This window comes from Lontra canadensis, unplaced genomic scaffold (genome assembly GCF_010015895.1).
Source record: "Lontra canadensis isolate GAN:19392208 unplaced genomic scaffold, GSC_riverotter_1.0 scaffold2, whole genome shotgun sequence".
In the NCBI taxonomy this organism is placed as follows: domain Eukaryota; kingdom Metazoa; phylum Chordata; class Mammalia; order Carnivora; family Mustelidae; genus Lontra; species Lontra canadensis.
Genome location: NW_022630996.1, coordinates 45,447,735 through 45,470,691, shown reverse-complemented (window position 1 = coordinate 45,470,691; position 22,957 = coordinate 45,447,735). Strand labels below are relative to the sequence as shown.

The 22,957-nt window shown below is 41.0% G+C and overlaps 1 protein-coding gene across 2 annotated transcripts in view; it reads right to left on the bottom strand.

The window, feature by feature from the left end:
* The window catches only part of RAPGEF5 (Rap guanine nucleotide exchange factor 5), a 218,835-nt gene that overhangs the window by 22,009 nt on the left and 173,869 nt on the right, over positions 1-22,957 (bottom strand). For both annotated transcript variants that reach the window (XM_032873502.1, XM_032873512.1), the window contains exons 13-20: positions 18,982-19,126; positions 17,909-18,006; positions 15,673-15,703; positions 14,633-14,711; positions 12,247-12,396; positions 8,141-8,238; positions 4,653-4,775; positions 2,616-2,794 (exon numbers count right to left, since the gene is read on the bottom strand). In XM_032873502.1, coding sequence (XP_032729393.1) covers positions 2,616-2,794; positions 4,653-4,775; positions 8,141-8,238; positions 12,247-12,396; positions 14,633-14,711; positions 15,673-15,703; positions 17,909-18,006; positions 18,982-19,126 — 903 coding nt within the window. The remainder of the gene's footprint in view (positions 1-2,615; positions 2,795-4,652; positions 4,776-8,140; positions 8,239-12,246; positions 12,397-14,632; positions 14,712-15,672; positions 15,704-17,908; positions 18,007-18,981; positions 19,127-22,957) is intronic.

The window sequence follows — 22,957 nt, the reverse complement described above, 5'->3', positions numbered from 1 at the left end:
ATCTTTAAGAATCCATAAACAATTTTCCTAACCCAGACCTCTTTTGTAGTCATACTTACAAAAAAAAAAAAAAAAAAAAAAAGCACATATAACTAACATCTGAACCTATAAAAAGAACAAATGCTTTCTCTAGAAGACAAATTGATAGAGTACAAATACTGGATACCAATCTGGTCTGGAATCCTTTGTTACCAAGGTTCATTCATTCCATGATAAGCCACTGAAACATTCCGGTTTAGCAAACACTCCTTTGTCTGTGTGAGGAAATAAACTCCACTCAATCCACAGAGGTGGGGGGTGGGGAGGGCGAGAAGGAAGGAAACATGAATATGCAAATAGATGCCTTAGGCAGGGGAGACACTTCATGATCATGGAAATTACTGTTTTCCCTTGGTTATTCCTACTAGTGTGATTATGAGGAATTTAACTTTATGTTTCTGTTGGCATTCTACTCCATGGGCTAGGGATAGAGAGACCAGTACAGTAAATAATTCAAGAGCATGGGGCCATATGGAGAAGATGTGAATATATTTCATTTCCCTGAGGATAGATATAATCTTATACTGGAACTAAGCTGTGTGGGGTCATTTTACTCCTTGGGACATTAATGTCCCATTTCTCCAAGTTACTGGCATTTATAAGAAAGCTTTTGATCCAAAAGCTTTATGAATTTCACAGGCCATTTGGAATGCACTGGCCAAATTGAGAAGAAGAAGAAGAAGAAGAAGAAGAAGAAGAAGAAGAAGAAGAAGAAGAAGGAGAAGAAGAAGAAAGGAATATTCACCATAAAAACTATCCAAGATTTAGGAATATCTGCCGAATCTCTTGCCTTCCATTCCCAGTCGCACCAAACACCAGGTTGGGTACTTCTGTTATCTCTTGCTAGGTAAACGACATGCCCTGCATCTGGGGGTCTTTTTGCCTGCAGTTCAGTCTATGTGCTACCTTCCCATCAATATTCCTAAGGACAGCTCTGATCCTTACAGTCCCCTGCACAAAAAAGGCAATGAATCCCTAGCTCCTCAGTTCAGCCTAAGCTCTTTGATCTGAAATGCACCATCCTTCACCATTTGGTTTTATCTTCCTTTGCAGATCAATCTCCCACCGCTTCTGTACAAAGAACACTCCATTCTGGTGAAAGCAGATGAGGTCCCTTTCCCTGACTGTATGCTGCCTGCCTCCTCCTCCCGTGAGGTTCACCTCCATGGGCAGTACGTAATTCCGAACTCTTATCTGTCCAGTTCCCCCCAGAATTCAAATACAGCCTTGAATGCTACGTCCTTCACAAATGTTCTTGCATCCTCCTTTTCCACATCGTTGGCATACGAGCTTTACCCCCTCCAAAGCCCCAGGAGAATTCAATCTCAGAATAAGGTACCCCCCCCCATTCTATTTTGCACGTTAGCCATCTGAGTTATCACAGTATCCCCTCCAGCAGGTTGCAAAGTCCTCAAAGGCATGGATTGGGCGTAGGGTTGGTCTGGTTTTCCCATGGAAACCCATGGTTCCCTGCAAGGATCCGTACAAGTAATGAGTGATTATTCACAGTTTCCTGAACGTGTTACACTGATGCACACTCCAAAACTGTTTGACGTAGAAACTACTTGGGAAGACAAAGGAGAAATAAAATGGGTAATAGCAGGAACTGGGAAAGATTCTGATTCCTGCTGCCTGCTTCCGTTGGGAGGCTGTCCCAAGAGCCCTCTCAGGATACTAATCTGGCATTTTAAGGGAAGCTCTCAGCAAGTTACTAAAATGTCATTCAACTACTGCTATTTAAGTTCTGCATCAGGCGTATCAGGTACAATGTTTGATTAGTAATGGCCCCTGTCCTCTGGAGGCTAACACAGGCAAGGGAAGGGATTCTATATAAACAGAGAAGTTTAATAAATGTAATAAAAGAAAAAGTTAAAAGGGAATAAGCATGTGTGTGAGGGAGCATGGGGGTAGGGAGTAGTTAACCCTGCATCCGAAAATCAGAGAGGGCTTCAAGAAGGAAGCAACTTTTGACCTCGGTCTTAAAGAAGGACAGCAATCTGCAAGGTGGAAGTGGTCATTTCGGCAGAGCCAATAACGCTGTGTGCAGGCCTGGAGAACGGCGTGCCCTGGACAGACAGCCATTAGGAGCGGCTGCGACATGGAGCGCGCCCAGAGGGTGAGGCTCCGAGGTCAGGTGGGACCAGCCAGAGCTGAGCCTGCAGAGGAGTTTGCAAAGTCCACACAGTGGGCATCAAGCAGCCAAGAACAGGATCCTAGAATACACCCAATTTGCAAGGATTCTCCCCCCTCACGTTATCTTCCCAGTCTTCCCTGCCTGCTGTAGCTCCCCAGGTACACCACAGGTCAGCTTTGGGACGGAGCATGTGCGTGCTGGCTGCTCACTCATTCCGCAGCACAGAGCAGAGGGCCCGAGTCTGGTATTGACACTGACAGCAAAGTGTAACCCCCTCACATGCAAAGACATAAATATTCTGGGACAGACCTTTTCAATCATTTGGTCACTTCACTCTGTATTTTACTTTTACCTCCTAACCCCTCTTATCATCCCAAAGGGAAAAAAATGGACTCTCTCAAGGAGACCAGAAGAACCGCACTAGTCACCATTGGAAACTCACTGTGCAGCGATTTTGATGAATTTTTTCAGCAGCTGCACTCGCTTGGCCAGCTGGCTGCAAAGCAGGACCTCCGTGGCCACCCAGAGCTGGACTTCATTGCATCTCTGCAGGAGAAGGCTGAGGTTCGCCGTGTGCTCCCCACTGCCTTGTCGGCCAAATGTGAAGTAGATCAGCTCTTGCTGCAGGAAGACAGATGTACATCAGCATTTATTTTTAGCAGAGACAAGCTAATACAAAAGTCAGTCCATGGTTAAGAGCTGCCTCAGGTGGCCACTCTCATCATGTGTCATGAGAACATAACAACAGATCCAACTGGAAGCAATGCAGGGTTAGAGACGCCTTGTGAAATAATGTTCACTTAGAATCCTCACAAAAAGTGTTATTTTTAGAATGTGCAGATAACACAGTTTTACATGAAACTCTAAGAAGTTCTGAAGTTTAAATCACAAGCTGAATCAAATCCAAACTTCCTGAACTTGGTGTACTGGGAAAAGCAAGTGGAAATGATTGTCACTAGTACAGGTAGGTTCTCTCCACGAGGGTTCTCTGATTGTAGAATGAATCAGGATCACCTGGAGGCCTGTTACAGCCGCTCTCTGGGCCCCAACCCCTGAATTTTCTCCTTCGATAGGTCTGTGGTGGGACCCCAAACCCGTGTCTATAACAAGCCCCCAGGTGGTGCTGCTGATGCTGGTCTGGGTACCCGCTTTTTGAGAACCACTGATAAAAGAGTAAAATCATGAACAGAAAGACAGTGAGATCAGGGTAAGGTCCAAAATTTACAAAATGGAGCAAGACCAGCCACTCTTTATCCAGACTGATCATAGGCAGAGCGACAGAAGGGATGTGTTTTTAAATGAAAGGGTGTGTGCATTTCACAGGAGGGGTCCCCCACTCCCCTGAGAAAGCAGTACAAGCAGTGACACAGCCTGCTCCAGTCACATCTCGTAAGACGCACATCATTTAGCTTGAAGGAGTTCACCACTTGCTTGGATTTAGATTATAATGTGGGCATTTTTCTGAGGAGGACATTTTAAACTGAAAGGAGAACTCAAGCCTCCAAGTTGGGCACGAGTTTCTTCAGAAGGAAAGGCTGTTTGTAATGAAAAATGTCACTACATGGCAAAGCAAAGGCAACACACGGTTGCACAGAAAGGTCTCATTTTTCATCTCCCGATTCCTGTGAGCCCTTCCACTGGCTACATTTACTCCTTAATTGTCAGTAGCATTTTGCCCCTACTCTATCATTTTATAAATGTTTAAGCTGTCTTCAAAGGGAGGGGTGATGGACATAAAGATCTGAATTCTATCTCCAAAGTTTCAAGAAAGTACTTTAAGTCTTGCAGGACAGTCTAAATGTTTAGAATGTTCTAGAGGAAAAGAATGTCTATATGTGTACATGCATAAATACGATTCTGTACAAAACCATGAACTTTATGGAAAAAAATTAAAGTATCAATATCAAAGTTGTCAAATGTAAAATGGCTTTTCAATTCCATTATATCTTCATAATTATGCAAATGCATAAGTATTCAAACATATAAAAATATAGCACTTTTATACTACAGTACACATATGATTATATTAGGAGCACATAAAACATGATCATGTATCTGACTTTCCTAGTTTTGTATTTAATGTATCTAAAGTCCCCAAATATCTTTTGGGCTATGGCATCCTAAGCAGAACTACAGCACGAGATGATGGATCTTCTTAAAACTGAGTCACATACAAATACTCTTTTAAAAAAGTACAAAGTTAGGGGCGGCTGGGTGGCTCAGTCACTGAGTATCTGCCTTCAGCTCGGGTCATAATCCTGGGGTCCTGGGATCCAGCCCTGCATCAGGCTCCCTGCTCAGTGGGGAGCCTGCTTCTCCCTCTCCCACTCCCCCTGCTTGTGTTCCCTCTCTCACTCTCTCTCTCTGTCAAATAAATAAAATTTTAACTATCTCAACTATGATTTAATCTATTTTAAAAAAAGAATGCAAAGTTAAAATAGCACTAGCATTTATTTTTATCTTTTCACTCCTTACTTACCTCGTGAATTGAATTGAAGAGACTCCAATCAAAATTCATTAATTCCAGAGCAAGATCCCAAGTGTTCATTCCCAAAATCCTCATCGACCTTTGCTGTGATTCCTCATTTTCTGCAAATGGGTTCTAAATCAACAGACAGAAGCAAAAGGATCCTCAGTAATTCCCAAATGTTTGGCACTGAACTGGCTGACCACAGAAAGCCACTAGAAGCCCAGATTAGGGAAGTAATCTTGTCTGAGTGCACTTAATATTTTTCCTGGTTTGTTCATCTTTGGTGAGTTACAACCAATTTGGGAAACAGCCTTGGAAATGGTAGAATGTGATCAATGATACTTCAATGAGTTAGGCTGCCCCTCCCCCCACCACACGTGCATGCATCCACAGATCTGATTATAAAACACTGCCCCAGCAGACAGCGTAATGAAAGCGAAAGCCCTGAAATCACTTTGGCTTCTGGTAAGAATTAGTGTGCCAGCAGGTTAGTATAAAAACAAACAAAAGAAATGTCATGGTGCACTTCAATAAAGACAGACATGGTTTTCACAGGAAATACATTTAACGAGCCTCGTCCCAGACACACACTTACAAATTTTATTAAAATGCCTGTGGGAAGTGATAAAAATTTAAACAAGAAATAAAAAATAAAAGTTACTTCATTTATGCCCCATGGTGGATGATTATTTCAAGTATCTGTTGCTTTACCTATACAAAGAGGTACGAGTCTGGTAATGGCACTTCCTTAAATTCTACCAAAACTTTAAATATTTTGTCACTGTTAAATTTATTAAAAATTATCTGGCATCTTTTCAAAATATTTGATATTTTCTAATTAAAGTACAAATTCTCCAAGGGCATCTGGCTGGCTCAGTCAGTAGAGCACATGGTATGGGGTTGTGAGTTTGAGCTGATGCTGGCTAAGCATTTACTTGAAAAAAAATTCTCCCATTTGAAGGATTGGATTTGAGTAGTTAATGATATTAAAATTATTAATAACTTGGAGAAAAAAATGGGACTTTGCAAAAATAAATGACATGACAGGATGAAGAGGTTCCAAATATTAATTCCTCTTTTGTTGTTTTTTTGTTTGTTTAAAATATTTTATTTATTTATTTGACAGAGAGAGACCCAGTGAGAGAGGGAACACAAGCAGGGGAAGTGGGAGTGGGAGAAGCAGGCTTCCTGCTGAGCAGGGAGCCCAATGCCAGGCTAGATCCTAGGACCCTGGGATCATGACCTGAGCCAAAGGCAGATGCTTAATGACTGAGCCACCCAGGTGCCCCCAATTCCTCTTTCAAAACTGTAAAATTATTAGCATTTCACAATGTTATGAAAAGGTTTCCTAACTTGAAGAAGAAAAACAAAAAACAAAAAACAAATGACAAAAGACCTTCCCAGAGCTTCTCCACAGACTTTTTCAGTGCAGGTCAAGGTACAAATTGTCCCTGTAGCCCTGGGTGGGACACAAGTGGGAGCTCAATGAGGGCCGACTGAAATAATGCATGTGCAAATACTGAGTGGGGTTGGGGGGAAGGAAAGCTCACGTTTCTTGCGGCCTGATTAGTCTGGAACCAGACAGGTGCCACACTACTCTGCAGGCATTCAGCAGGAGAGCCAAGAGCTGGGAGGATGGACATAAATCTCTGCATACTAATTTGGAGATGTAAGGATATTTTCAGTTGGCTTTTTACCCTTCCTGCTTTTTCTCCCTAAATGCACCCCTTGCCCTGGTACTGCCTTCTGGGTATCCAAGGCTGTCTATGGCCCTCTCCAACAAACCTTTCTATTTTTCTACCCTTTCATTCAGGGCTCTAACTCCTGCCTTCTGAGAAGAGCAACTCATCTATACGTAAGTGGAATGGGGGCTAGTGGCTCCCCACGTTATCTCTCCTGCCTTACAATGTTCCATTTCAACTGCAATCTTTTGGAGATAAAACGCTGAAAGCTAGGACTCCAACAGGGAACTCTCAGGCAGCATGGAGAGCTGGTGGTGGAAACACTTGAGGGCAGGATGGCACCTGGCTCATCCGGGAACATACTTCAGAGCCCCCATGTCCTGCACCAGGACATTGCTCAGGCCTGCCTTCTGCTCTTCTGAAGCTGGTCCTGGTTGGTGGTCGGAGAGCATTAGGGGCGTGCGCAGCAGGGAACTGCAAAGAAGTCTGTGGGTAGCATGAGGAAGCAGGGCATGGAAGACAAGAGTGTGAATCTCCACCATCACCCAGAAGTTCCAAGGAAGCCAGAGGGTAGATTGTCCTCCTCCCTAGGGAGGGTTAAAGCCAAGCCAGTCTCACTGTCTATTCAAGGATGCTGGGTGCTAACAGTTCACTGATGGAATTACATCATGCACAGACACGGGACCTGTGACCTGCTGAAGGACACTCCAAAGCAGAGAGGCTTGAGTCAGACAGGTTTCCCTCTGCTTTGCCCCCTCATCACATACAAATGAAGGGAATGTGCAAGACCTTCTGAGGCCAATAATACTGGAGTCCTAGCCTGGAGTCCTAGCTATTCCCCTTCCTTGGCTGCTGGAAGCTACAGTAAGGGGCTCTGCCTCTCTGAACTTCACAGGGTCACTGGGAATGTTAAATGAGATACTGTAGGTAAATTACCCAGCACCTAAGTGGTAGTAAGTGCCAAAAGTGACAAAGATTAGTATTCTGGTAGGCTGATACATGTAGATGATTTTACATAAAATATTTTTATCATAAGCAATTTTGGTTAACCCATGTGGTATATACATTCCTCAATTATAAACACAACAGGAGTCGCCTAGAAAGAACCATGTCAGTGACGGCTCCATGAAACAGACTAGGACCGTGTCTCTAGAGGATACCATCACCATCTGGCAGGGCCTGCTCTTTACGGATATGGGTCTGAGGCCTGATCCTCAGGCAGAAAGCAACCACAAGGCTGAGGTTTTTAGGAAGGTAATAATGACAAGTCATCTGCTTAGGCGTAAATGTTCTTACACTTAAAATGAAAGTAACTTACAGCACGGATTCTACATTTCTTCCAACTCTTACTCCTCACCAGCATCCCGTACACCATTGTTATGAGCTGATCTTACACGGGGAAGGCTGATAAATGTCCCTTTCTTCCAGTGAATGGTACACTCAAAGTGCGCCAGAGAGATGGAAACAATACAGAGTCTCTCTCCCCCTAAATTTGTACAGGGTACGTTTCTCAGCCTGATCGCCTCATAGCTACCAAAAAAGAAGGAATGGAATTAAGATTAATGGGGAGGGGGGTCACTTCTCTCACATCCCCTATGTCAGAGGCCCGAGAGAAGCAGGCTTTGACTTAGGAAGGCTTAGGATTCCTCAAGGTGTACCTGTCTTTGATTTTCAAAGGCAGTGTTGTTTGCCAGGTGTATTGCTGGCTAGAGGAGGAAGTAGTTTGATGTGTTTTTCTAACATTTATTATAAAACATACAAAAATATGACTTTAGTCTGTCATCTGTGTTTCAAGTAAAGGCTGAAAGTCCTCACCAAGGTGTCAGCTAGGTCTTTTCGGTAGACATATATCCGACCCGATGCTTCAAGGGATTTGGAGCTGGCCAAGTCATTGGGCTGAAGTTCATGCTTTTCTTTATTAAAAAAAATAAAAAAAGTAATTAGAAACACGAGAACAGTGGTAGGCATGCACAGTATACCTAAAGAGTGAAAATTGCCAAAGACAAATATTTAAAAGCAAATAGAATGCAGATTTAATTCAGATCTGCATACTCTGTTCAATGGCACCAATGGTACCATGGACATCACTGCTCAATATCCACAGAGTGGAAGGCTTTTGCAATTCCTTCTTGTAATATTTAGTCATTTTTTAGAACACAGAACAGTTTAGAGAAAAAAGTAGAAGTCACTCATAATCCCATCACTTGGGGTTGCCCAGGTGGCTCAGTAGGTTAAGAGTCTGCCTTTGGCTCAGGTAATGATCCCAGGGTCCTGGGATCAAGCCCTATGCTGGGCTCCTTGCTCAGCGGGGAACCTGCGTCTCCCTCTCTCTCTGTCTGCCACTTCCCCTGCTTGCATTCTCTCTCTCTCTCTGTCAAATAAATAAATAAAATCTTAAAAAAAAAAAATCCCATCACTCTCAGATAACCATAGGATGGTAATGTTGGTAATATTTGGGTATGTTTTTATTCTGCTCTTGATGTTAATATGTGTAAATGACATCCACACCTACAACATATAATTGCAATTACTTACACATATGCATTCATAATTAGTATGGATACCTACATATACATTTGTAGTTATTCCATATGTGGTTTTATATTCTGATTTTATTATAAGCACTTATCCACTTGTCAAAATTAACTATGTATATCATGTTTAACTGGTTACATAACAGTCCATTATACCATCATGTAATCTTTTCTCTATTGCTGACCAGTTTAATAGTTTCCAATGTTTTTGTCATATTAATTAGATGGAAAAATATATGCAAATACTAGCACAGGGTCTGGTACTTAATAGGGGCTTGATAAATGGGATCTATTATTATAGCAGCCGTAATATATACTGCTGAAGTCAACATCCTAATGCATAAATCGTTGGCCGCTCATACATGATTTTTCTAAATAGATTCCCAGAAATGGAATTACTATGTCAAAGGGGAATGAATATTTTTTAAAAGTTTTTGATACAAACACCCAAACTGCTTTTAAATTCTTACACTGACCAACATTGATCATTCCTGGTGGTAAGTTTGCTATTTAGCTAAAACCAAAAATAGATTTCTTGGTTTATTTTAAATTTCTTGACCACTGGAAAAGCCGAGTGTTTTTCATGTATTCTTCTATTTCCCTTATTACAAATTATTCCTCTCCCTCAGCCATTTTTCTACCATCACTGGAGTGCTCTTATAACATAATAGACTTCTTTGTAGAAAAATGTCCTCCTCCAAACTACAAATTACAGATACGAATTGACTAAACTAACCCTCAAGTTTATTGCACTGTAACATAATCAGCTTCTAAGTCAGCCTTTTAGCTACCTAGCATGGTTGGGGAATACTATATTCCATGTATCTTCTTCTAGATAACTTAATCAGTTCAAAGGCCAAATTTTGTTTTGAACATTTCTGCTTAATACAGAGTACACAAATGATAATCCAATATATTCTTTATGGCCCAGCATTATAAAGATCAATAGCACTTTCATGTCAGGCCGTTGACGTGTGTGGTAAATGGTCCCACATGGCTGGGCTCTGAAGTTCTTCCATCTCTCCTCCCTCTTTCTCTAGCTACAATTTCTTACAGCCCTGTGTGTGCTCATGTCTACCCTACATCAGAATTTATGAGAGCCATTCTGCCCTTGCTACAGAATAAAATGCCATGACTTTCTGACAGTAACTTTTCCATTTTCTGGGAAATATTTTTTTTTTCTTATTTTCAGGTTTGTCACTATACTCTAAAAGTTAAAGCTCATAGAATTTTAAACTCTGAAAAACTATAGGGAGGTAGGTTTCTGTTACTACATACATTACACCTACTCTGGGTATAAAACAGCTAGAAACTTACTGAAAGCCATGAGGATAACAGCTCCAGTCCTTTTAGAAAAATCCGTAAAACCTACCCACATTTGCAGTATCTTTAAACTTTTTTTGACAAAAAGAAAATAAGAGTAGATCTCACTGTAATTTCATTTTGAAGTAGTATTTAAAAGACTATTTACTGAAAATTAGGTAACTAGAGCAAGGAATACATTAAACACTTTTTTTCCTTCTTTTTCTTCATAGAGAATTATTGTTTGGAGGTTATTTATTTTTTTTTTAAAGATTTTATTTATTTGTCAGGGACAGAGGGAGAGAGAGCGAGCGAGCACAGGCAGACAGAGAGGCAGGCAGAGGCAGAGGGAGAAGCAGGCTCCCTGCCGAGCAAGGAGCCCGATGTGGGACTCGATCCCAGGACCCTGGGATCATGACCTGAGCTGAAGGCAGCCGCTTAACCAACTGAGCCACCCAGGCGTCCCTTGTTTGGAGGTTATTAAGCTATGGGCGGAAAGGTTCTTAACAGATAAAAGTACTAATTGATGGGAAATGATGGCACATATCCAAATCTGTGGGATAATTCAAGAGATAAGCTGATATTTCTAGAGAAGATTAGCAATGAGTCTATACACATTGGCCTCCACAACAACATTGGCCTCCCTGATGAATCTAATTTAATAGAGTGTAAAAATGGTATTTCATGGCCATCAAATAGATATTGGGTAGTAAAACAGCTACTCCTTACTCTCCAGGTTCAAGCGTGGCTCTGGGCTGACTCGGAGTCAGCCCCAAGGGAGAGGGGTCTCAGGTGTGCTACCAAGTTCTCTCAGGGTCTTTCCTCCTCCACAGTGGGGACCCAATGACTACTTTCTATAACGGTACTGTCTTGAGAGGCAAATGATGGTTTTGATGAAGTGTAATATTATTTAGAATCACTTAATATTTTTGGTCACTTAAAATTAAACATAATATACATTAATCGTATCTATCTGGAAAGCCTGAAATATTTTATTAAAAATTCAACACATTAAAATTCATGTAGTCCAGATGTTTCTTCCACTTTTTCCTCTTTTCCTCTAGATAATGTTTTGATGGGATGCACAATTAGGGCCCCTTGAGAGGGAGGAGGGACTCTCGTGAGGCCCAGGGAGAGGGGCTAGGTGGTTTGCATATGTAATCTGCTAGTTTATAGGACTGTTTTAACCTGCTTCTGTCACAGAAATGCTTTAACACCAAGTTAAATTCTGATCTTCTCCTCCTTCCCCTAGCCTGGTAACAAAGGGTAAACAGGAACACTGGTTATCTGCTCCCCCCTCTCCCTCTCGCCCCATATCTGGTTGATTGGTTCACACAGTACTCCCATTTTTCCAACCACTGATGCTAAGTCACTTTTTTTGTATTTTTCTCAGGGCTAATGAGATATTAAATAAAGACTGTAAGCCAAAAAGGAGGCCAGCAACATTGAGATCTGACAGGCCCCAGTGAAAACGAAGGGGTCCGTTCAGGTCACGTAGATCAATAGTGTCAGCTTGTAATCTGTGTGATCTTATTCAAAACAGACAATAAACCATTCTCTGAGGATAAATAAGGCCCAGCAGAAGGAAAAGCTATAACCAGACCTCACTCCCCACGTCCACCTGAACGAACACAGCCTGCGAGCTTTCAGCTTATTGGAGTTTTTATTTCCTTCAACGGGGAGTCTTTTTAAGTATTAAACTGTCATCCAGCAATATGACTAGTTCGAGGCTGTCTTTCTTTTTCCTTCCTAAAGTAATTTCATCCTTTAGCAATTTCCCAAGTTAATTTAAATATGAAAGTAGGAGGCTTATCTAGAGTATAAAATATGAAAAGCTTTATAATATATTTCAAAACACTGGCATGGCCCTTTATTCCGTTCTTGGGGAGGAAATTCAGGATCCCACAGTATCCAGCTGTTGTCATGGAAACGCCTCTGCCAGGCAGCTTCTTATTGTTACTGTGGTCACCCAGCTGCGGACCCAGAAGGGACAAGCCGTGCGTTTACTCTATAAAAATGTCGCCTCTCCTCCTCTCAGAGGCGATCCGGGGAAAGATTAATATTCCAGGACAGAAAACAGTTTACCCCCAGAGAACGTGACAGCCACCAGAGCCAGCTCCTCTTCTGCATGCTGGATCTTTTCTGCCACAACTTTCAGGATCTCATGTGCTGTACTGGAAACTTTGGCCTTCACGCTGACATAGGAGTGCTCCGTTATGTACACATGGCAAAAGACTGCATACAACACAAGAATCATTAGTCAACAGGGAACTGGAGGCGTGAGGTACAGACATTTCCAAATGAAGGCATCCACCGGCCTATTCTCTTCAGGGTAAAACTTACACAACTTGATTTACATATTTATGTCTGCGCTCAGGTGCCTGAGGGCATCCATAGAGAAACAGGTGCTTGGCCACGTGGGAGATACAGACATTACAAAGCTGGTGAATGAAAGCGCCAAGGATTTAGGCTTCCCAAACTAGAATGAGAGATCTAGGTCACGAAAGCCATGTGCTCACGGTGGAGACAGCCTGACCACGGCATAGCGGGATGGGGCGCGGGGGAGGGTATGTAACTTATAGCTCTGAGTCCCTTCTTTGAGGGTTACTGAGATTTCCCAAAGCACTGTATTAAGATATCTCACTCATAAATTTTTATTTTACACTCCATTTCCAGACAGTCACTGTTAGGTCAATCTGGAGCTCTCTTAAGCTTATATAAAAAATCTGCCCGTTTGCCATGGTTTTTGTGTTCAGGCATCTTGATCATTTAATAATGATGTCCCTGATCAAGATGCGGGTGAGTTTGGTTTCCAAAGAGAAGGCACATTTCTAGCCCTTTTAATATCCTTTTTGTTGTATGCAGTGCAAATAATTATTACTAGGACATCATCACTACCAGGGTGACTCGGGGTCCTGGAAAAGATTATTTTCCTGATTTGAGAGCAGAAACTGTTAAATAGCAGTGGAGATAACTGATATATTGTTTCTTACAGCAGCTACTTTGAATTATAAAATACTAGCTTCTTTCAAAAAGATAATGTACTTATTCTTCTCTGCCATGTTGCAAAAAAATAAAAAAACAAAGGGGGAGTGCAGTTCCTAGAGAAATCTTACATGCAATTTAAATGCCTCCCCCCCAAAATAAACCCAGGATGCTTCTCACAGAAAGGCAGATGAGGCAAAAGAAAAATGAGTTTACGTGTAGGAACCTCAAAGTAAACACCACGGGAAGGCACGGAAATTATTTTGGTCTTGGTTTGGTTCAGTATGTCACTAAAACAATAGCATCTAACAAACAGTTGTTTTATATGTTGTCCACAGAAATGTGAGAGGCAACAAAAGCTTTTTTGCTTCGACAGAAAAATAAAATTTTTGAGCAAGACAAGGACCAGTGCACAAACCACTGAATATGAGGAAAGCTTAAAACCCGCTTAATAAACAGATAAACAAAAAGAGGCCAGGAGTCTTGAAACATTTCTACTCTTTGTAACTCAGCTTGGGAAATTACCTGGTTAAAATGTAAGACAAATCAGCCTGGAGGGTCAGCGACTAAGGAATTAGGAGGTAAGATCATTTCTTTCCCAGCTTCCACAAATACCGCGCAGCAGAAGCCTGGGTGTGACACTTTGTTGTTTAAGTATGTGAGAAGCAGAGCAGACAGGAAGGGTTCACACTTAGAATTTCAGCCCAGACGGAGAGGTGGGCTCTAAGAGAAACCTCCTAGTCACAAGAGCGTGAATGTTTCCATTGTTGTGTTTCCCCAGGCTCTGCACTTGACTCAACCTTTATTCACACAGAAGGAAATCATTTCCTGCTCTGTTATAAGGGAGTAACACAGAAGGCAGCACCATCTGGGGCTAAAGGTTATCTACCCTCCCCCACCCCTACTGTGCAAGCATCTTCAGAGTGGGTCCTGAGCCCTGTCACCGGGGAGCTTTGGGGAGTGCTGACCGAGGGTGGATGGACTGGGCACGTAGCACTGTCTTGCAGGGGGATTTCTGCCCCACTCCTGTCCTTCTGCTCTTCTTGCCAAGAGTCTCTTCTCTTCATCTCAGGGACTGACCCCACCAAAGCCCCGCATGTTGGCTTTAACGGGCTTTCCAGTCAGTCCCAGACAGTGAGCTGACCGATCAAGGGAGAAAGCAGCCAAGAGGAACAGGTAGTACCTTCCAGGCAATGCTGCACCTCTCCCTGAGAAAGTAAAGAAACTCTTGTTCCAAGTTTTCTTTCCTCCCTTCCCAACCAGAAACATCCTTGGCCCCTGAGACACTGGTGTAGGGTGAAGAAAATGGCTGCACTTGAAGCAAGAAAATAACGACCATCATCTTGGGTGTGAACATGTTCGACACAGGTCACAGGGCTGTGATGGCTGGAAATGTTCCAAGGCGGGCTGATGTGTTAATGCTGGAGAATGAGGGTGATTAACTGCAACTCCACCTACCCCAAACCCTCGTTAAAATGACACTCACTTTCCTCTGTTTCAGTCACGGTTCCTCTATGCTGGAGCCAGTTCTCCTTAAGACTGAATTGGTGGAAAAGGGCTTTATTCTGTGAGAAGGGAGAAAGAGAACAATGAATGAATGCATTCCTGCCCTTTGGAAAACCACAGCTGTTTACGTGTTCCAAAAGAGCTAGCCAGTTTTTCTTTCTTTCATTTTTTAAAAATAAAATCCACCCATCCAATTTTAGAGGACTAAATAGGGAGTTGCCTCTATTCATGCATGTGGAGGTAAAGATGCTGAGCAACACAGCAGACCTTGGCCAAAGCCAGGAGCAGGCAAAAAGCTCCTATAATTATTCCCTGCAACACGTTGGAGAGTACTGGCCTGATTCTGAACCTCTGGCTACCACAAACACCCACAGATTCTTCTCTGGAGAGAGATATCCCAACATTAACCATGCTCTGGAACAAAGCAACTTTAGATGGCTGCACGCTTCTGCTGTAGCACCAGGACTCGCTTAAGGGAAATAAGTACATTATTCATTATGATTATCCACCTGATAGATGAGCTTCTACGAAACGTGTGCCTGACATCTCATTTTGCATTTCCCCTTCAAGGTGAATAGGAAACACACTCCTTCTTTTCCTTTTTGTCGGGTTGAAAAGTACAAACCTTTTGCTTATTACTAGACTTCCTCACCCTTGCAGTCAAGATACTTGCCTGCATTTCTTTTTCTTTTTTTCTTTCTTTTTTTTTTTTTTTCCACATCAATGTTTCAAATTCAAATTTATATCACTCTGGGAACACTGGAGAAACTCTGAGTTTCCAAAAATAGGCAGAATGTCAAGTCAAGGGCACGTGGCCAGCGTCTGATCTGGATCTACAGCAGCACAGGCAAGGTGAAGTGAAGCCGTGAAATCCACGTAAGCCACAGCCCCTGGCTTCCCCCACTGCCCCTGGTCTGCTTGAGGCAGGATTCATTTTAATTATGAAGAAAGGCCAACTGAGGCCAAGCAAGGTCTCCCAACTTGACGGCCCCATTTTGGATAGAGAAAGGTTTGCCTCACCTTCCTTTGTGGTGAATATTCATCTACAGTGCTGAAAGGAAAAGGAAAAGGAAAAGAAGTCAGTCTTTGTCCCAAACCCAGAATAATGCAGTGATTGTCACAGAAGATTAATTTTCAGGCACTGGGCAGATGATTTTGCTTTTCAGAAAGATAAAACCTGGTATTCATTAGGTCACTATGTATAACACCCATGACCTTGGGCTCTGGGTTTCGACTGAATGAGGAAGAAAAGATGCTATCTACTCAATGGGTATATTTTACTTTCTATGCACAGAAAGTGAGCACTGAAGGAAGAACTAGGTTTAGTCAGTCCACAGAAACTCTGAGTTTTCTCCTATACTGATAGATTGGTTGAAATTCTTGTTATTCAGATGGTTAAGTTAACGAAGGCACAACTTTTCCAGAATGTTTCTGTGTATGGTGGAAGTAGGGGACATTCTGTAGGTCCCCAGCTCAAACCTTTTTCTAGAATCTAGAGATAACTCATAATCTTTCACCAATCTTTCACTTTCTTATTTCAATCTATTATTTCCCATTTTATTTGAGTCTTTAAAATGGGATGTATTACGTTCCATTAATGTACTGAATGCATATAAATGCATTAAGGCATGAATTAAAGTTTCCCAAGGGTAACCAGGCCTGTCTTATAGCAAAGACCAACTTCCATGTGGAGGGATTATTTTGATATAAAGGCTTGTCTCTCTTTTTTTTTCCCGTTTCATTTATTTGTTCACATTTTCATACTCATCTTAGGTACTGAGAACTTATTACAGTGTAGACCATGACAAAGGAACATCACCCAAATTCCCAACTTTATTTCTAACACTGTCCCATACTGCATCTCATTTCTGAATTTCTAAATGTGATTTTCATGACTGAGGAATAAAGCTGTTACATGATTTTTTTTTGTGCCCTAAAATAATTTATATAGACATTTAATTTGCAATAGGATCTCTCTTTACTAAAATTAGGTCAGGCTTGAAGTCTCAAATTAGTCATCTGAAAGGCCTAAATTAACACTTTCTACAAGAAGTGCCTCTGTGACTGCTGAAATCTTCATAGAAATTTCTCACAACTTGACAACATGTGCATTTCATGTTTACTAAATAGAAGGTACACTGCAAATCGGAGAACAGTTTTTCCTTTCAGATTAAGTCTGCAGCTCTATCTGAAAACTGAATAATGACCTCATGTTTTCATTCACCAATATTAGTAAGGAGAATTAGTGGTCAATCAGGTGCTGGCAATCTGAAAGACTAATGAGAGATACCTTGGGGATACTTACATATACCAAAATTCAGGGAGTAAATGGTTTTCTTTAATCTTTCTAAATTGATAAAGAAACCCCAGGGAATCCAAAAGATGGAGCTTTAAAAATGCTTCATGACTTGCTGAAACCTATTTCTAAAACTTTTTTTTCCCTATTCCATTAGAGACAGCTATGAGCCCCCAGATGACAAGTTAAATATTTACACTTTTAAAATTAAATAATAACTTAATAAAGAATTGTTTTTTATGTATCCAGGTTGTTCTGGCTCTGTTGGTGTCTATCGTATCAAACAGTGTAAAAAAAAAATAGCCAATATTATGCAGCCATAAAAAAAAAAAAAGAAATTTTGCCATTTGCAATGAAGTGGATGGAACTAGAAGGTATTATGCTAAGTGAAATAAGTCAGTCAGAGAAAAACCATTATCATATGGTCTCACTGATATGTGGAATTTAAGAAACAAGGCAGAGGATCATAGGGGAAGGGAGAAAAAAATGAAACAAGATGGGATTGGGAGGGAGACAAACCATAAGGGACACTTAATCTCAGGAAACAAACTGAGGGTTGCTACAGGGGTGGGGGATGGAAGGGAGGGATGGGGTGGCTGGGTGATGGACACTGGGGAGGGTATGTGCTACGGTGAGTGCTGTGAATTGTGCAAGCCTGATGATTCACAGACCTGTACCCCTGGGGCTAATAAATACATTATATGTTAATAAAAATAGATAATTAAAATAAATAAAAATTAAAAATCGGCATGTAAGTGGAAAAAAACAGCCAATAAGCTTGATATTGTGTTCACTCGTTTTGATATAAAAGCAAAATACACAATTCACTACTAGAAAAGCTAAGGAATCAAGGGATCCCAGATTCAAAGTGTTCAAGATGAACTTTGTAAGACACTCGAATTCTATCACCTTTGCTACTTTCTTTTATTAACTGTAATACGGAAAGGTGCAGGTACTCACTGGCGACGGTGCATTCCAAGTATCTTCTGAAACTCTTTCAGTTCTTTTTCAAGTATTGGATATTCATAGACGTCATCCAGCACGTTCCTGTAAATGGTCTGCGGGGCAGGGGGAGAAAGAAAAATGGTGGCTGAAATGCCTATCCTGTCAGGACTAGGATTCGCACGACAGTTAATCTGCTGAGGGAACAGGTGGAATGAAGGATCATGCAGGGGGTTAAACCAGTACCAGTGAGATCCTAGGTGGGATTCCGCCTCCTAGCCCCTCACTCAACTGTGTGGCTCTCTCACAGCTGTCAGGGGCCATACGTAGTCAATGCTAAACTTAGAGACACCTGGAAGGCTACTCGAGATTCCCATGCCTATTCTATATTTAAAAAATAATACCCACATAGTCACTTGGAAAGACAAGAAATGGACTGAATCTTATTACCCAGTTGTTTTGAAAATAACATTAGTTTTTGAGGCACCTGGGTGGCTGAGTCAGTTAAGCATCTTGGGCTCAGGTCATGATCCCAGAGTCCTGGGATTGAGCCCCAAGACCGGCTTGTATGTTTTATCTACCTTAACTATTTCATCTGTAATCAAAATTCCCATGAATTATATAAAATAACCTTAAATTAGCAAATGTAAAACTGGCTGCCTACATTTTTTTTCATAATGGATTATTTTCAATTAAAAAAATTTTTTATCTATGTATAGAATAGCAGGCCTCAAAAATCGAAACAGGGGCACCTGGGTGGCTCAGTCAGTTAAGCATCTGCCTTCGGCTCAGGTCATGATCCCAGGGTCCTGGGATCGAGTCCTGCATCAGGCTCCCTGCTTAGTGGGGAGTCTTTTTCTCCCTCTTTCCCCTACCCTCCTGCTTGTGATCTCTCTTGCTCACTCACTCTCTCTCAAATAAATAGAAACTTTAAAAAATAAATAAAAATAAATTAATATTTTCTTTGAATCACACCTTGAATATGACAACAAAGTTGCTTGACTGCCACCTACAAAAGGATTTTAGAAGTACAGAACTGAAAATAAAATCAGTCGTTTGGAATCAAAGAATATCTTCAAGTTTTACATTACCTTTAAGAACATTTTTGAATGTTCGTCTTCATGTAACCAGTCTTTGTAGAGGGCAATCCATTGGGACACAAGATGCAAAACCTTACGTTTCCGACAAGGAACATCTGAGTTTTCTTCTTTGCCTTGATACTTCTTAGCAGAATAGGTGCAAATGGTTAAGAGAGAATATTGCATTGTTGGAAATATTGCATTGTGCTCTTTAACTGAAAATATGAAGAGATGCATGTATTCTTATTTTCACAAAACATGCTAAAGCATTTGCCAAAGAATCTGCAAGTATCTAAGCCTGTGGGAAGAAAAGAGCATGGGTAGCTAGAGCAAAGGTATGCACCAGAAAGAGCAAAAGCAAGTAAACCCAGGAAAATGATGTCCGTGTGCTTGGTGGCAGGTCGTGAAGGTTAATTAGATGATTTGCATTGACAGCTGCTGACACAGTCCCACAGGTAGCACAGGTCAATGCCACCATGAAGAGATTCTAAGTGGCCCATGAATTTCAAGGGTGGCGACAGCAGTGCTGGCCTCATTACACAGGTAGACACCTTCCATAAAAGTTACATCAGAAGTAGGCCAGATATCCTTTGATTTTCAGAAATTCACAACTGATAAAAGCAGTCACTTCTCAATTAGCCCCTATGGGCACTGATTGCTGGAGTATCATTTGTGCTGTGATTTAAATGCCCACTCCCAGGAATTTGCTTGGAAAAAAGGACTGGATAAGCATGTAAACATAATTAAAAAGGACTACTACTTTTCATTTTCATTGGAATAAAAAAAGTAAAATAGGAATAACCTAAATGGGTCAAACACTGGATAGTTAGCTAAGTCATCACAGATCCATTAATAGGCAATCTACAGCTGTAAGACTGATGGTCTAGTGGTGCATTTATGGATGGCGAACACTTAGCATATTGTTGAGCAGGAAAGCAAGCAAGAAAATATGTTGGGATCATCTGCTTCCATCAACTATGCTTATTTATAAGAAAAATTTCATCACCCTGAATGATATATATTGGAAGTTACAGGGGCGAACTGTGCTGTTCAAATTACATAAAAATAACAACTCCCCAAAAGCAATGTGCTTAAAGCCTTGGGGATGAGACGGAAGCTTGGCATTTTCCAAATCAACCTAGTGTTTTTGTTCCCCAAATTACCATTTCTAACCATCTCGGACACACTGGAAAGTTACATAGGAAAAGGAAATGCTATGATACCAAAGACAGGGAGGACTTGGGGCTGCTGGGAAGGATTCTCCACTACTTAATGCTGAAATATAACTGCAAAATACAAGTATCTATGTCAGCCTTTGTAAATATTTTAAAACATATTTAGTCACTGTCTCTCTAACCTGCAAGAATACATCCAGGGCGTTTGATTTTTTTTTTTTTTTAAATTTCTGTGTGAGTAATAGACTCAGGCAAACACACAAAGAATCTGTTAAAGCATCCATTTTCCCATTTTTTCTCTTAACAGATAAAATATAAAATATTATAGCCTACATTATTTCCACTTGTACAAAGGTCATGTTCTTCTTTTCCTGTGACTACCATGGCCTAACCAATACAAAGAAGAAAACCTAGAAAATTCGGAAATACTTACAACTTCTTTATTTTAGGTCAGCATGTATAAGCCAGGAGGTGGGCTTTTTTTTTTTTTTAATTTTTTTATTTATTTGACAGAGACGCAGCAAGAGAGGGAACACAAGCAAGGGGAGTGGGAGAGGGAAAAGCAGGCCTCCTGCTGAGCAGGGAGCCCGATGTGGGGCTGGATCCCAGGACCCTGCGATCAAGACCTGCTCTGAAGACAGATGCTTAATGACTGAGCGACCCAGGTGCCCCACGGAGGTGGGCTTAATTATTACCACTGCATCTATGTTTTATAATTAAGGACCTGTAGGATAGAGCCATTTCAGGGACTGAAATGTCAACAGCCCTTCTCCATTCACAGTTACTACCATTTTGTTTCATCTTGTTTTGCCTACAAGATGTATTTTTCAAAAATGTTAGTAATTAAATTTAACATGTGAATTACTCTGTTTCTTTATCAGGGTGTATTCACTTTTATACATTTTGCCCATGCTAGATTATATCGATTTATAAACATAGCCAAAGGATGGGAATAATGGGAAGGCACTGGATGACAATTATACCTTCAGTGCAGTGCACTGAACATTAGCTAGCCTAAGGCTAGAAGCTTACATAATACTTTTTATGATGATAAAAACTAAAAAGTATAAAATTCTATCACAGTAAAAGTACCTGTCTAAGATACCCAAACACAGCATAAATGGCTCTAATCTATAACTAATGTTTAAAAACAATGGGAGACAAACAACAAAAATTAATTCAGACCACTCCTTAGGAGATGGCAGTGGGATATATAAGTTAGCTTCACTAAGGGGCACAAAAAAATCTCTCAAATTAAATATGGATGCCATATTTTTGTTTGTGGTTTGTATTATTTCACAAAAAGCAGAGTATGGATTTCATGGGTTTTGATAATTAGTAAAAAGGCTGCTAAGTAAGAATCTGAACTAAGTTTTCGTAGAACATGTCTTGGTCAAAGACTTAAAACATGGTCATATGAGGGGCACCTGGGTGGCTCAGTGGGTTAAAGCATCTCAGGGTCCTGGGATTGAGCCCCACATCGGGCTCTCTGCTCAGCAGGGAGCCTGCTTCCTTTCCTCTCTCTCTGCCTGCCTCTCTGCCTACTTCTGATCTCTGTCTGTCAAACAAATAAATAAAATCTTAAAAAAAAAAAAACCAAACCATGGTCATATGAAAGTGAAGTTTTAGAGACTCTTCAGGGAAATTCTATGAGGAATTAAATTACTCAATAATAATAACAAATAATACTAGGATCCTATTTATTTATTTATTTATCTACTTTTATTTAAAGAGAGAGGGATATGGGGAGGGGCAGGAGAGAGAGAATTTTCAGCAGGTTCCATGCCTAGCAGGGAGCCTGACACGGGGCTCGATCTCAGGACACTGAGATCATGACCTGAACCAAAATCAAGAGCTGGATGCTGAACTGACTGAGCCACCCAGGTGTCCTTATTAGGATCCTACTGAAAAGCAATGGTTTGAAGACATCTATTTGCTATGAAGCAAACTATATGGTTTAATAGATGGTAATACTTTTGGAAAAGCCTTTAGCATTAAAAGGTAGAAGAAATTAGCTCATAGTTATTTTTCTAAAACACTATTAAAGAAGAACTTGAAAACCTTGTAATTATTGCAGAAATTTTTAATAACATCCACTTGGAAGCTGTGAAAGAAATCTGTTTTTTAAATTCTCTAAATTCAAAATGGGTAATGTTTCAAGGCCAGTTTTATGAACCAGTTCAAAAGCTCCCCAAGAAATGTAGCTTTGGGGGCGCCTGGATGGCTGAGAGGGTTAAAGCCTCTGCCTTCAGCTCAGGTCATGATCCCAGGGTCCTGGGATCGAGCCCGGCATTGGACTCTCTGCTTGGCAGGGAGCCTGCTTCCTCCTCTCTCTCTGCCTGCCTCTCTGCCTATTTGTGACCTCTGTCTGTCAAATAAATAAATAAAGTCTTAAAAAAAAAAAAAAGAAATGTAGCTTTGTGTGGCCATATGGACATAGCAAAGTACTACCAATTAATCATGATTTCTAGTTTATATATTTATTAAGAGAGATTTTATTTCAGGTATGCCCTTTATGGAGTTTTAAGGTATACTTTTAAGCAGGAAAAGGCTATCAAACTGGGTAAAAATCCAACGATCATTTAACAGGACAATATTACCAAGACCACTACCATTATGGCTCAATAAAACTCAGGTATATGCATAAAAAAAAATCCATCTTCCTAAAAATGTTCACTAGGGCTCTAGTGGAATCTTCAGTTTGGTTTGATAAATACCTGACAGTTAAGAGACTTCTTAAATGCTTCTGAAGCACCTTTCTTGCACACTGTTAGTCAAGAAGCCTGTATGGAGACTCTGTGTAAGTTTACTTG